The 12,909-nt window shown below is 42.2% G+C and overlaps 2 protein-coding genes across 2 annotated transcripts; one reads left to right on the top strand and one right to left on the bottom strand.

Moving 5' to 3' along the window:
* Window positions 1-34: 34 nt before the first annotated feature.
* On the top strand, window positions 35-4,999 carry LOC133535294 (microtubule-associated proteins 1A/1B light chain 3A). The gene is made up of 4 exons (XM_061874985.1): window positions 35-231; window positions 1,914-1,969; window positions 2,040-2,146; window positions 4,072-4,999. The coding sequence occupies exons 1-4, from the start codon at window positions 192-194 to the stop codon at window positions 4,232-4,234; spliced, it is 366 nt and encodes a 121-aa protein (XP_061730969.1). The 5' UTR covers window positions 35-191; the 3' UTR covers window positions 4,235-4,999.
* A 169-nt stretch (window positions 5,000-5,168) lies between these two features.
* Window positions 5,169-12,706, bottom strand: eif6 (eukaryotic translation initiation factor 6). The gene is made up of 7 exons (XM_061874984.1): window positions 12,572-12,706; window positions 12,271-12,403; window positions 11,740-11,825; window positions 7,821-7,996; window positions 7,577-7,753; window positions 7,311-7,495; window positions 5,169-5,402 (listed from the first exon to the last, which is right to left on the bottom strand). The coding sequence occupies exons 2-7, from the start codon at window positions 12,375-12,377 to the stop codon at window positions 5,393-5,395; spliced, it is 741 nt and encodes a 246-aa protein (XP_061730968.1). The 5' UTR covers window positions 12,378-12,403; window positions 12,572-12,706; the 3' UTR covers window positions 5,169-5,392.
* Window positions 12,707-12,909: the final 203 nt, after the last annotated feature.

Genomic DNA, 12,909 nt, shown 5'->3' with positions numbered 1-12,909 from the left:
AAAATGGCGACGCTCCCTTTAAATACAGTCGATGACGTCACGCGTGGCTAAACTGGCTTTGTTGTTTGTCGCAAGCTGCTGCCTTCAGTCGAACGTCGCTCCACAAGTCTTCGCAGCTGCCCATTTTTCGTCTTAAAGTTGGCCTTCGGACACTCCAGAGCTGCGTTTGTGTCATTTAAACGCCCACCAAGATGCCGTCCGACAGAGCCTTCAAACAAAGGAGGACTTTTGGTAGGATAAACACAGACAAAAACAAGGCGGCGCGAGCTTGCCGGCCTGCTAGCTACCTAGCTTGTTGACTTTATAAAACTTGCGTTTTGCACTTGTGTCGCCCCACAAAAACAGTTTGAGGGACGTATTAAATATTTATCTAGCTTGGTCAGCCTTAAAATGTAACCTTTATTGACGTAAACATAAATTTGCAGCTAAAAAAACAACATGCACCTTTGTTAGGCGCAACAGGAAGCTTGGGGCGGGGCCTATGCGGCCATGACGTCATCAAAACGTTATTTAAGGCTCGACTCGGTTGTATTTAAAGGCCTACTGAAATGAGATTTTCTTATTTAAACGGGGATAGCAGGTCCATTCTATGTGTCATACTTGATCATTTCGCAATATTGCCAGTAGAAAACATCGACGATAAAGTTCGCAACTTTTGGTGCTGATAAAAAAGCTTTGCCTTTACCGGAAGTCGCAGACGATGACGTCACAAGGGTGAGGGCTCCTCAGGTCCTCACATTGTTTTTAATGGGAGCCTCCAGCAGCAAGAGCTATTCGGACCGAGAAAACAACAATTTCCCCATTAATTTAAACGAGGATGAAAGATTCGATATTGATAGTGAAGGACTAGAATAAAATAAAAAGCGACGGCTCCGGGCGGCGAGTGTGAGCGTTTCAGATGTAATTAGACACAATTACTAGGATAATTCTGGAAGATCCCTTATCTGCTTATTGTTTTAATAGTGTTTTAGTGAGATTGTAAAGACATACCTCGAGGTCAGATGGCTGCGGTGAACACGTAGTGACTCAGAGAAGTCGAGGAGCCAAGTTCACAGCTGCCTTTTAAACAGCTAATGCAGGAGGACGAATAATCCAATGATGTCTCCGGTAAGATATATCCATCCATCCATTTTCTACCGCTTATTCCCTTTTGGGGTCGCGGGGGGCGCTGGCGCCTATCTCAGCTACAATCGGGCGGAAGGCGGGGTACACCCTGGACAAGTCGCCACCTCATCGCAGGGCCAACACAGATAGACAGGCAACATTCACACTCACATTCACACACTAGGGCCAATTTAGTGTTGCCAATCAACCTATCCCCAGGTGCATGTCTTTGGAAGTGGGAGGAAGCCGGAGTACCCGGAGGGAACCCACGCATTCACGGGGAGAACATGCAAACTCAAGATATATATATCACAATTTTCCCATCCAAATACATGCTGGTTGACTTAGAGAAACATGTTCACTTGACTGCTCTGTGTTAAAAACAAAGAAACCCCGGCTGTGTCCCGGTGCTAAAAATAGCTGCAATCTACCGCTTTCCACCAACAGCATTGTTCTTCATAGTCTCCATTATTAATTGAACAAAATGCAAAAGATTCAGCAACACAGATGTCCAAATTACTGTGTAATTATGCGATGAAAAGAGACGACTTTTAGCCGTAACTGGTGCTGAGCTAATATTTCCTGACAGTCCGTCACGTCACGCACACGCGTCATCATTCCGCAACGTTTTCCACAAGAAATTTAAAATTGCAATTTAGTCAACCAAACAAGCCGTATTGGCATGTGTTGCAATGTCAATATTTCATCATTGATATATAAACTATCAAAATGTGTGGTCGGTAGTAGTGGGTTTTAGTAGGCCTTTAAATCATATACGTTTGTGTAACTAAAATTCGTTTGGCCAACAGCTGAGCGCTGCAAAGAAGTTGAGCAGATCCGAGAACAGCATCCCAACAAGATTCCTGTACGTTTCCACACACACACCTACCTGTTTACGCTCAGAAAAGCACATTCTCACCTTGGAGCATTTGCAGGTGATCATCGAGCGCTACAAGGGTGAGAAGCAACTCCCCGTCCTGGACAAGACCAAGTTCCTGGTTCCTGACCATGTCAACATGAGTGAGCTGGTCAAGATTATCAGGTGACGTGCATGGATACACACACACACACACACACACACACACACACACACACACACACACACACTCTGCAGGTAGCTTTGGATGTGTGTTAATATGCCCCCTAGTGATGGGTTGATGAGGCTTTGTCACGCCAAATTTCTTCCCCCCTACAAACCCCCACCCCATTTACTTCCGGGGTCATGATTAATACAGACGTTTTGTTAACGCTATATTATAAAAATATAACGCTATATTATAAAAATATAATGCTATATTATAAAAATATAACACTATATTAAAAAATACAGACGTTTTGTTAACGCTATATTATAAAAAATTTAAAAATAATTTCAAAAAACAATTCACAAACACAAGCTATGGGATGACGTAAGAGGAAACTTGACCCTTGAAGTAAATACTTCAGCCCATAGCTTGTTTGTAAAATTTTTTTTTTATTTTTTTATTTTTATCAATATAGCGTTAACAAAACGTCTGTATTAATCATGACCCTGGAAGTAAAGGGGAGAGGGGAGGTTTTTGTCGGGGGGAAGAAATTTGGCGTGACAGCTTCATGTATCGTTTGGACAGATTGCAAAACTGTATTGATACTGTGTCAATACTGTGTCGCTAGATACTGACATCTGCTGGACTATAAAAATCCCTACAGGCAACCTATGGACTGACTCAACTGACACTGATTTTATGACCTAGTATATACAATAATATAAACCAAGTCATTGTATTTCATTTAGGGTTATTTCATATCTTCATTTAAATAATATATTTTTATCTTTTTCAGATACAGTCAATAAATAATGTAAACATGATTGATTGATTGAAACTTTTATTAGTAGATTCCACAGTTCAGTACATATTCCGCACAATTGACCACTAAATGGTATGCACATGTATCATAACATGGAAATCTAAGAGAATGTGTTGTTAATGAGGATATTGTGGACTGGGATTTTTTTTTTTTTTTACATGCGCGCTGAATATGCACTGTTGATTGACTGGTTGATTGAAACTTTATTAGTATATTGCACAGTACAGTACATATTCCGTACAATTGACCACTAAATGGTAACACCCGAATAAACGTGTTTAAATCGGGGTCCACGTTAATCAATTTATGGTAAAAAAAAAATGGGTCCGAGCTCGATTTGAACAAGTGCCCTAAGGAACGCAGCGTGAACAACTACAGTCCTCCAGTCTACCAACTGAGCTATCAAAGAGATTGTTTAGTGCTGCTTTATAATGTAACCAATAGGATGTTTGTGTGGGTGGGACATTGCTAGAAACTTTGAGAGAACAGGAAGAAACGACAATGAAACGAACAAACATACCTTTTTTTCCCGATATATAAATGATAAATAGGTTGTACTTGTATAGCGCTTTTCTACCTTCAAGGTACTCAAAGCGCTTTGACACTACTTCCACATTTACCCATTCACACACACATTCACACACTGATGGAGGGAGCTGCCATGCAAGGCGCCAACCAGCACCCATCAGGAGCAAGGGTGAAGTGTCTTGCTCAGGACACAACGGACGTGACGAAGTTGGTACAAGGTGGGATTTGAACCAGGGACCCTCGGGTTGCGCACGGCCACTCTTCCAATATGATCAAAATATTCCCACACGGTGGATATGATCTCCGACGACGATAATAAAATGACCAACGACAGAAGTGCGGCGATTCTGTTGGCAGCAGCATCTCGTTGACAGATGCGCTTCCTTATAAACACAGTTTGGTGCTCAGGTGCCAGTGCGACCCAGTTCACGTATCGGTCAAGTGACCAAAACAGCTCATTATCGGTCACGTGACTTTCTAAGTGCGGTACGCGCACCGACACAGGGTTTCGCTCTATGAGCTCGACGCATGCGCCGATGCATCGGTGTTGCCGGACCCATCACTAATGCCCCCCCCCATTTGCCCCTCCAGGCGTCGTCTGCAGCTGAACCCCACTCAAGCCTTCTTCCTGCTGGTCAATCAGCACAGTATGGTTTCCGTGGCAACGCCCATTTCCGAGATCTATGAGCAGGAGCGAGATGACGACGGCTTCCTTTACATGGTATATGCCTCGCAGGAGACCTTTGGCTGCTAGGAAGGGGCGGAGCTTAGGGGAAGGCTTAAAAAAACAACAACCATAAATGTCTGCTATCCAGTCTGTCTTTTTCAGTCAGTAACACTATCCCAACATGCGCCGCTACCCTATCGGAACTTTTAATTTTTTTATTTTGATTGTATAGTTTGTCATCTTCAAATGTTAGCCAGCGTTAGCGGTAATGGATGCTAACGGCACGTGTGCAATATATACATTTAATCTTTTAGCACCTTCCTACCTGTTGACAAAAACATGTAAGAGCAACACATTAGCATTAGCACACTTGAGGGAAGCTCAACGTTCCTGCACAACCTTTTAATCTTTTTTTAGTTTAAAATCTTGAAGGTTTACTAATTAGTCCCTGCAACCTGCCAAGTGGCCACCAGGGCTGTCGATCAGACTGCATGCTTTGAGAACATGAGAAATGCTTTGCTGACATTCACCCTGTCTCCTCCACTATACTCTAAACGTGACATCCCTTCCCATTAATGACAAACTAGCTTCTTTTGCACGTCAAACACTGCAATCTTTCTAAAATCATCGGTTTCATGAGACACTACAGACAATGCATGTTTATATTTTTTGTTAATGAGAAGTTGTTCATTTTACTGAGCTGTTCAAGTTTTTTTTCCAAATATCAACCAAAAAGTGGAAAAAAGTGTGTATGTGTGTTAACGTCATTAAGTTGTATGAAGTGTGTAAATAGATGCGTTGCTATGACGTCACACCAAACTCTTGCCAAAAATTAAAGAGGAAAAAAAAATACTTGACTGTCTTCCTACTTGACTACGATTTTTACGACTGGAGATTTTTGGCATTATACAACATTGATTATAATGGTATGTATCAGAATGTGTAACAATAAGGAAAGAATGAACATGTACGCATGGTCACATTCATATTGGCAATGTGAAAGAAATATCAAAGCAAAACATCTTTTTAAAAAGTTTAATGGACATGTAAAATAATGCGCTCTCCACATAAACAAAGACCATCACCATGTCCAATCTTCAGTGTCCGATATTCCAGAAGTGCCTGAACCCATTCAGGCACGCCAACATTTCGCTTTCTGGCTTGTCCGCGGTCCCTGCTTCTGGAGGTGAGTTTGTGCACGTGCAATGTTGACAAAATGATGAAGATGGGGCGCCCATCGTTATCTTATGCCATGCTAACGACACAGAGAGGGAAAATTTATTATATTAACACAAACGGAATTGTATGTTACATCATGCACCTCAAGCTACAGTTGTTCCTGACTACATGGTTCTGCATTTTTACATCCCCACACATTGCAACATGTATTTATCTGCTCTAAATTGCAAATAATTCAGTTTTTAATGGAAACCAAAAAGGATGGTTGGATAGCACTAGCTACAAGTACTCTAAAGTGAAGTACATTAGGATGTTTTAAGAGGAACTGCTTTTTAATGGAATTGTACCTCTAATTTCATTCTTAAGACAGTCAAGATGTATTTTTAATGCCTTGTAAATAAATAAGGCTGCTTACAATGGAGCCAATGGTAGCCATGAAGTCATTGCGTCCATTCAGACCATAAAGAACAAGTAACCATCCAAAAAGTGCCAACAATACCCCATTTACATATTTTGACACGAGTATTAAGGTTAGCGATATAAGAGCTAAAATTGAGGAACTATTTTTTGGTGGTGCATTGATCAGAGAGGTAATTTCCTTATGCTGCTGTATTTTTTACGTGAGCTGCTGTGTACGCCGCCTTCTGCCCGATTGTAGCTGAGATAGGCACCAGCGCCCCCCGCGACCCCAAAGGGAATAACCAGTAGAAGATGGATGGATTGCGCTACTCATTTTCAATGGGAGACAGGTATGGACAATAGGCAGGCCAATCTCGTATCCGCACTCTTTTACTACGCTGTTGTAACACGTGGCTTGGCATTGTCTTGCTGACATAAACAGAGGCGTCCAAAATATCGTTGCTTGGATGGCAACATATGACGTCCACAGTTTCCCCAAAAAAACTTGAAATGTGGACTCGTCAGACCACAGAATGCTTTTCCACGTTGCAACAGTCCATTTTAGATGAGCTCGGGCCACGCAAAGCCAGCGGCGTTTCTGGGTGTTGTTGATAAATGGCTTTGGCTTTGCATAGTAGAGTTTTAACTTGCACTTACAGATTTTACGACAAACTGTAGTTACGGACAGTGGTTTTCTGAAGTGTTCCTGAGCCCATGTGGTAAAATCCTTTACACACTGATGTCTGTTTTTGATGCAGCACCGCAAGAGGGATCCAAGGTTACGGGCATTCAATGTTACGTCCAGTGATTTCTACAGATTCTCTGAACCTTTTGATGATATTACGGACTCGTATATGATGAAATCCCTAAATTCCTTGAAATAGCTTGTTAAGAAATGCAGTTCTTAAACTGTTCCAAAATTTGCTCACACATTTATTCAAAGTGGTGACCCTTGCTACATCCTTGTTTGTGAATGACTGAGAATTTCATGGAAGCTTTTTTGCCACTTGTGCCAGCTTTTTTGAAACATGTTGGTTGCAGGCTAATTGCAAAAAGAAAAAAAGTTTTCCAGTTCGAACATTGAGTATCTTGTCTTTGCAGTATATTGAATTGAATATAGGTTGAAAAGGGTTTGCAAATCATTGTATTCTGTTTTTATTTACGATTAACACAATGTGCTAATTTCTTTGGTTATGTACATCAAGATGTTTGGATGTTTTTTTATGTGCTTTATAGGCAGAATAGAGTGACCCTTATAGGCTCCATTGTAAGCAGACTTTTGCTTGCATTAATTTACTTGTTAAAAATGCATAAAAAGAAGAAAACTGTCCATGTCTTACATAAGGATTGTAAATAATAGGCTAAATTCCAAAAAAGTGCAGTTCCCTTTTAAGTACAATACCATATGCTTAAAGATATATTAATGTGTAAAACTGATGTTTAATAAACAGAAGCATATAATTAGAAAAATGATTAAGAATTTTAGCCTTATTAGTTTGACATTCTTGGGAGAGGGAAGGCTACTGTATATTTGAAAAACTTTAATCTCTTTTTCTGAAGCATTTCAAGTGTGTGCGTGCGTCACCTGTCAATCAGCGAGTCCCTCATGGTGGTGGCAATGGCGGAGGGCTGTGCAGCGTCACCCAGTCTGAAGACGCTCTCAATGACAGACAGCTCGGTGCTGGTGGTGTCCAGTCCGCAGAAGGCGCACCAGTCGTTGACCACCATCCCGCCAGCGATGACCTCGCTGCCCCGGTTCACCGTGCCTGCCTGTATGTTTCAAAAAGCGTATGAAGTGACGTATTTCAATATTTGTCTGTACAACAAAGAGGCTTGTGTGTGCCTCCTCACCACGAGGGGAACTTGCAGCAATGAAGACAGCTCTTCCTGGTCGTCTATGGACGTCTTTGGGTGCACCAAGCCCCCCTGGTTGCTGAAGGCGCAATAGGATCCCACCAGAACCTGATCCACTATTGTCTGACGGAACACTTCCACCTTTAAGGTATCTGCAAGGATCTCCTCGGTCTCCTAAGGGGCGAGGAACAGCCAGTGAGCAACTTACAGCCATGAATGTGCACGCTACCGTCTGTCTCACCCTATCCAGGTCGGGATGGACCAGCGCCACGTAATCGTTGCAGGCAATGACATTCCCGAGTGCCGACAGTCTCTCTTCCACTCGCTGTATCTTGACAGAACTGGGAAGACAATTTCGGATGTGCTGCAGTTCCTGGTCAGTTGTGTTGTTTGGAACCAGAAGGCCGTGGCGGTTTCCTGGAAAGATACAATCACGTGATTAATACATATGGATCATTTAGATTAGAACCCAACATGCAAACCACATTCGATGTTAGTCGTTTGCTTTTAGGTGCACACAAGCCAGCTGGGATAGGTTCCAGCTTCATGATGAAGTCTTAGGATGGGTTGTGATGGTTATAGACACCACTGATGTATTTTTGACCAGTGTCCATTGGGATGATATTGGCAAAACCAGGAAATTTTAGCATTTGGATCTATTTGCCTGAGTATGCACGATAATTATCATACGGATATATTATATCGTCACACTGACAAATCCAAAAACATTAAAAAATAGTTCCAGTAGGGCTGGGCGATATGGCCTTTTTTTAATATCGTGATATACGATATATATCTTGGTATTTTGCCTTAGCCTTCAATGAACACTTGATGAATATAATCACAGCAGTATGATGATTTTATTTGTCTACATTAAAACATTATTCTTCATACTGCATTAATAGATGCTACTTTTAAACTTTCATGCAGAGAAGGAAATCACAATTAAGTCGAGTTACCAAAACTGTATTTAATGAAGGCCTACTGAAATGAGATTTTCTTATAAAAACGGGGATAGCAGGTCCATTCTATGTGTCATACTTGATCATTTCGCGATATTGCCATATTTTTGCTGAAAGGATTTAGTAGAGAACATCCACGATAAAGTTTGCAACTTTTGGTGCTGATAAAAAAGCCTTACCTTTACCGGAAGTCGCAGACGATGACATCACAAGAGTGAGGGCTCCTCACGTCCTCACATTGTTTTTAATGGGAGCCTACAGCAGCAATAGCTATTCGGACTGAGAAAACATAATTTTCCCCATTAATTTGAGCGAGGATAAAAGATTTGTGGATGATGATATTGATAGCGAAGGACTAGAAAAAATAAAATAAAATAAAGTAAAAAAAAAAAGATGATTGCATTGGGACAGATTCAGATGTTTTTAGACACATTTACTAGGATAATTCTGGGAAATTCCTTATCTTTCTATTGTGTTGCTAGTGTTTTAGTGAGATTAAATAGTAGCTGATAGTCGGAGGGGTGTGTCCACGGGTGTCTTGAGGCCAGTGTCTGAGGGAAGTCGCGGCAGATACAAGGACGGTGCAAACTCCACAGATCTCCGGTAAGAGGCGACTTTTTAACAATTTTCTCACCGAAACCTGCCGGTTGACAAGTGGTCGGGAACCATGTTCACTTGACCGCTCTGATCCATAGTAAAGCTTCACCGCCGGAAATTTTAAACAAGGAATCACCGTGTGTTTGTGTGGCTAAAGGCTAAAGCTTCCCATCTCCATCTTTGTACTTTGACTTCTCCATTATTAATTGAACAAATTGCAAAAGATTCAGCAACACAGATGTCCAGAATACTGTTTAATTGCGCGATGAAAAGAGACAACTTTTAGTCGCAAATAGTGCTGCGTTAATATTTCCTGACAGTCCGTGACGTCACAACGCACGCGTCATCATTCCGCGACGTTTTCAACAAGAAACTCCGCGGGAAATTTAAAATTGCAATTTAGTAAACTAAACCGGCCATATTGGCATGTGTTGCAATGTTAATATTTCATCATTGATGTATAAACTATCAGACTGCATGGTCGGTAGTAGTGGGTTTCAGTAGGCCTTTAAAAGGTATTAGCAGGTGACTTTTCAAATGATGCTACATATTAGCAATAATGCTACATTTGGTAGCAACGCTTGTGCCCCACACTTGACAAATTAAAGTTGTCTATTCGACATATTCCCGCTTGAAGCCAAACCACCGCCAGACGATGGACCCTGTGTTGTTTTTCTTGGGAATTAATTCTTCCTTCGTTTGTTACCATATTTGCACCTTCTTTTTCTCGTATCACCCTCGACTGGGATGAGAATCAGAACCTCTGAGTCCGCTAGCATCACAGCTAACATTAGCCACGCTGCTACCTCTCTGCTGGGCGAGGGCGTATACGTATGTGACGTATGACGTTGACAGTATGTGACGTGTGTAAGTTTGTGCGCTTGCTGTCTGTGAGAAGACACAAAAAGTAGTGGGAAGAGCATGTAGTGTAATGCCCGCAGCTAAAAACAAAGGCGTGAGAACGTATATTCGAATATTACGATATAGTCATGTTCTATATCGCACAGAGACAAACCCGTCCAGCCCTAAGTTCCAGTATCAAAGAAAAAACCCAAACGCTCAAACGAGGCAAGATTACTTACATTAGGGGTGCAGGATTGACGTCGACTCAACATGGAGGCTTTAAATATAAATGGGTTATAAATTATTTGTACTTGTATAGCGCTTTTCTACCTTCAAGGTACTCAAATACTGCAATTATATAACCGCAAGTCTTGAGTTATTTTTTTCTATACTGTCACCGGCAATTGACTGACAGACGTGTACGCCAATCACAATTTCTCCCAGTTTGAAGCATCTTAGTCTCTCGCTTCAAACAGGGAGAAAGACGTCTCACTTTGTGAATCGTTCCAAGCACCTGAGCACGTTTAACAGCAGGTATTGTCTTAAATCAGTAAACCCTCTTTTCACTCATTCACAATCTGTCTTGTCCGTGGGCGAAGAGCTGGCTTCACACACGCACACACAATTTGTGACTCTCCGACCATCCATCCATTTTCTACCGCTTATTCCCTTTCGGGGTCGCGGGGGGCGCTGGCGCCTATCTCAGCTACAATCGGGCGGAAGGCAGGGTACACCCTGGACAAGTCGCCACCTCATCGCAGGGCCACTCTCCGACCAAGTAACAAAAATTGAGGGAAAAAATATGATCGCAAAGCCAAACGTGGGAATAATCCAGCTTCAAATCAAATGGTTAATATGATCCCTTTAACAAGAACGTCCGAGTGATAATGCCGTGATCACATGTTGGCAAACAAAAAGACAACGTTCGACCTATTTTTTCCCGACAAAGAAAAGTTCTATTTTGGTTTCATCTGACCACATGACATTCTCCCAATCCTCTGCTGTATCATCCAGATACATCCATGATGTTTCCACCCCCATGCTTCACAGTAGGTATGATGTTCTTGGAATGCAGCTCAGTATTCTTCTTCCTCCAAACACGACGAGTTGGGTTAATACCAAAAAGTTCTATTTTGGTTTCATCTGACCACATGACATTCTCCCAATCCTCTGCTGTATTCTCCATGTATCCATTTTGGTATAAACTCAACTCATCGTGTTTGGAGGAAGAAGAATACTGAGTTGCATCCCAAGAACACCACACCTACTGTGAAGCATGGGGGTGGAAACATCATGCTTTGGGGCTTTTTTTCTGCTAAGGGGACAGGATGATTGATCAGTGTTAAGGAAAGAATGAATGGGGCCATGTATCGTGAGATTTTGAGCCAAAATTTCCTTCCATCAGTGAATGGTTGGCCAAATACTTATTTTCTACCATAATTTACAAATAATTTATTTAAAATCCCTACAATGTGAATTCCTGGATTTTTTTCAGATTCTGTCCCTCACAGTTGAAGTGTACCTATGATGAAAATCACAGACCTCTGTCATCATTTTAAGTGGGAGACCTTGCACAATCGGTGGCTGACTAAATACATTTTGGCCCCACTGGATAATCATCATACTGCTGTGATTATATGCATCAAATGTTCATTCAAGGTCTAGGCAAAATATCGAAATATATATCGTATATTGTGATATGGCCTAAAAATATCGCGATATTAAAAAAAGGCAATACCGCCCAACCCTAGTACTCACCCACACACATGCGTCCGATGATGCGGCATCCTGCGATGGATGCGTGGACCACGGGGATGACCTCTGCCAACTCGCCTTCAAACACACTGCAAACGCAGAGCACAACAATTACTGCTCATCCATCCATCTACCGCTTATTCCCTTTCGGGGTCGCGGGGGGCGCTGGCGCCTATCTCAGCTACAATCGGGCGGAAGGCAGGGTACACCCTGGACAAGTCGCCACCTCATCGCAGGGCCAACACAGATAGACAACATTCACACTCACATTCACACGGTAGGGCCAATTTAGTGTTGCCAATCAACCTATCCCCAGGTGCATGTCTTTGGAGGTGGGAGGAAGCCGGAGTACCCGGAGGGAACCCACGCATTCACGGGGAGAACATGCAAACTCCACACAGAAAGATCCCAAGCCTGGATTTGAACCCAGGACTGCAGGAACTTTGTATTGTGAAGCAGACGCACTAACCCCTCAATTACTGCTCACGTTGGTTTCAATTCGTAAGCCACGCCCCGATGACGTCACACAGTTACCTGTAGAAGTTCTCCGCTCCTCCGATGGCGACGAGGCAGTAAGTGTTGGTCAGCTTGGCGAAGCAACCAATCTCGTTGTTCTTCTCGAAGGAGGCTCTCACCGCCATGATGTCACAACTTACTCAAATGTCACCTGAGAGCGAAGGGAAAACTCGCGTTAGCATCAGAGCTAGCATTCTGGCTAGCGCGGTAAAATAACTAGTCAGGCGTCAACAATTGGATCCATTTAACACACAATGGCTTCACACATGGCTTCGATCACTACTTTAAACTTTTATTGGGGGGAAAAGAGGGAGATTACCTGATCAATATGCGTGTGCTCCCGAAGTGTGCGTCTCTACTTTTAGCCTCACGTGCTCACTTCCGCTAAATGTACGTGACGTTGGCACGCTGCCTCTCAACCCGGAAGTACGGACACTGTTTATAGCCAAACATTTTAAAAGTTGATTTAGAATTTACTAGTATAATGGATTATTACAATACACTGAATTAGATTAGTTAAATATTTTCTGCACATACATTCTTCATGATTCGTTCAATTTGAAAACAATTGAGATGTTGAACCTCGTATTCCTCCAAAATGTAATTCCTTTAAATAATAAAACTTCGGGTGCCCTTTCTTTTACTTAATCTTTAAAT

The sequence above is a fragment of the Nerophis ophidion genome, linkage group LG16, assembly GCF_033978795.1.
Source record: "Nerophis ophidion isolate RoL-2023_Sa linkage group LG16, RoL_Noph_v1.0, whole genome shotgun sequence".
NCBI lineage: Eukaryota > Metazoa > Chordata > Actinopteri > Syngnathiformes > Syngnathidae > Nerophis > Nerophis ophidion.
This window is presented reverse-complemented; position numbering and strand designations above follow the sequence as displayed.

Excerpts from the sequence above, each read along its gene's own strand:
- eif6 (XM_061874984.1), bottom strand. The coding sequence starts at position 12,377 with ATGGCGGTGAGAGCCTCCTTCGAGAAGAACAACGAGATTGGTTGCTTC. Across the intron at positions 7,997-11,739 it reads CATCGGACGCATGTGTGTGG|GAAACCGCCACGGCCTTCTG; the intron begins GTGAGTACTAGG and ends GTATCTTTCCAG. Across the intron at positions 7,496-7,576 it reads TGCTGCAAGTTCCCCTCGTG|GCAGGCACGGTGAACCGGGG; the intron begins GTGAGGAGGCAC and ends TGAAACATACAG.
- LOC133535294 (XM_061874985.1), top strand. The coding sequence starts at position 192 with ATGCCGTCCGACAGAGCCTTCAAACAAAGGAGGACTTTTG. Across the intron at positions 232-1,913 it reads CAAACAAAGGAGGACTTTTG|CTGAGCGCTGCAAAGAAGTT; the intron begins GTAGGATAAACA and ends TTTGGCCAACAG. Across the intron at positions 1,970-2,039 it reads AGCATCCCAACAAGATTCCT|GTGATCATCGAGCGCTACAA; the intron begins GTACGTTTCCAC and ends GAGCATTTGCAG.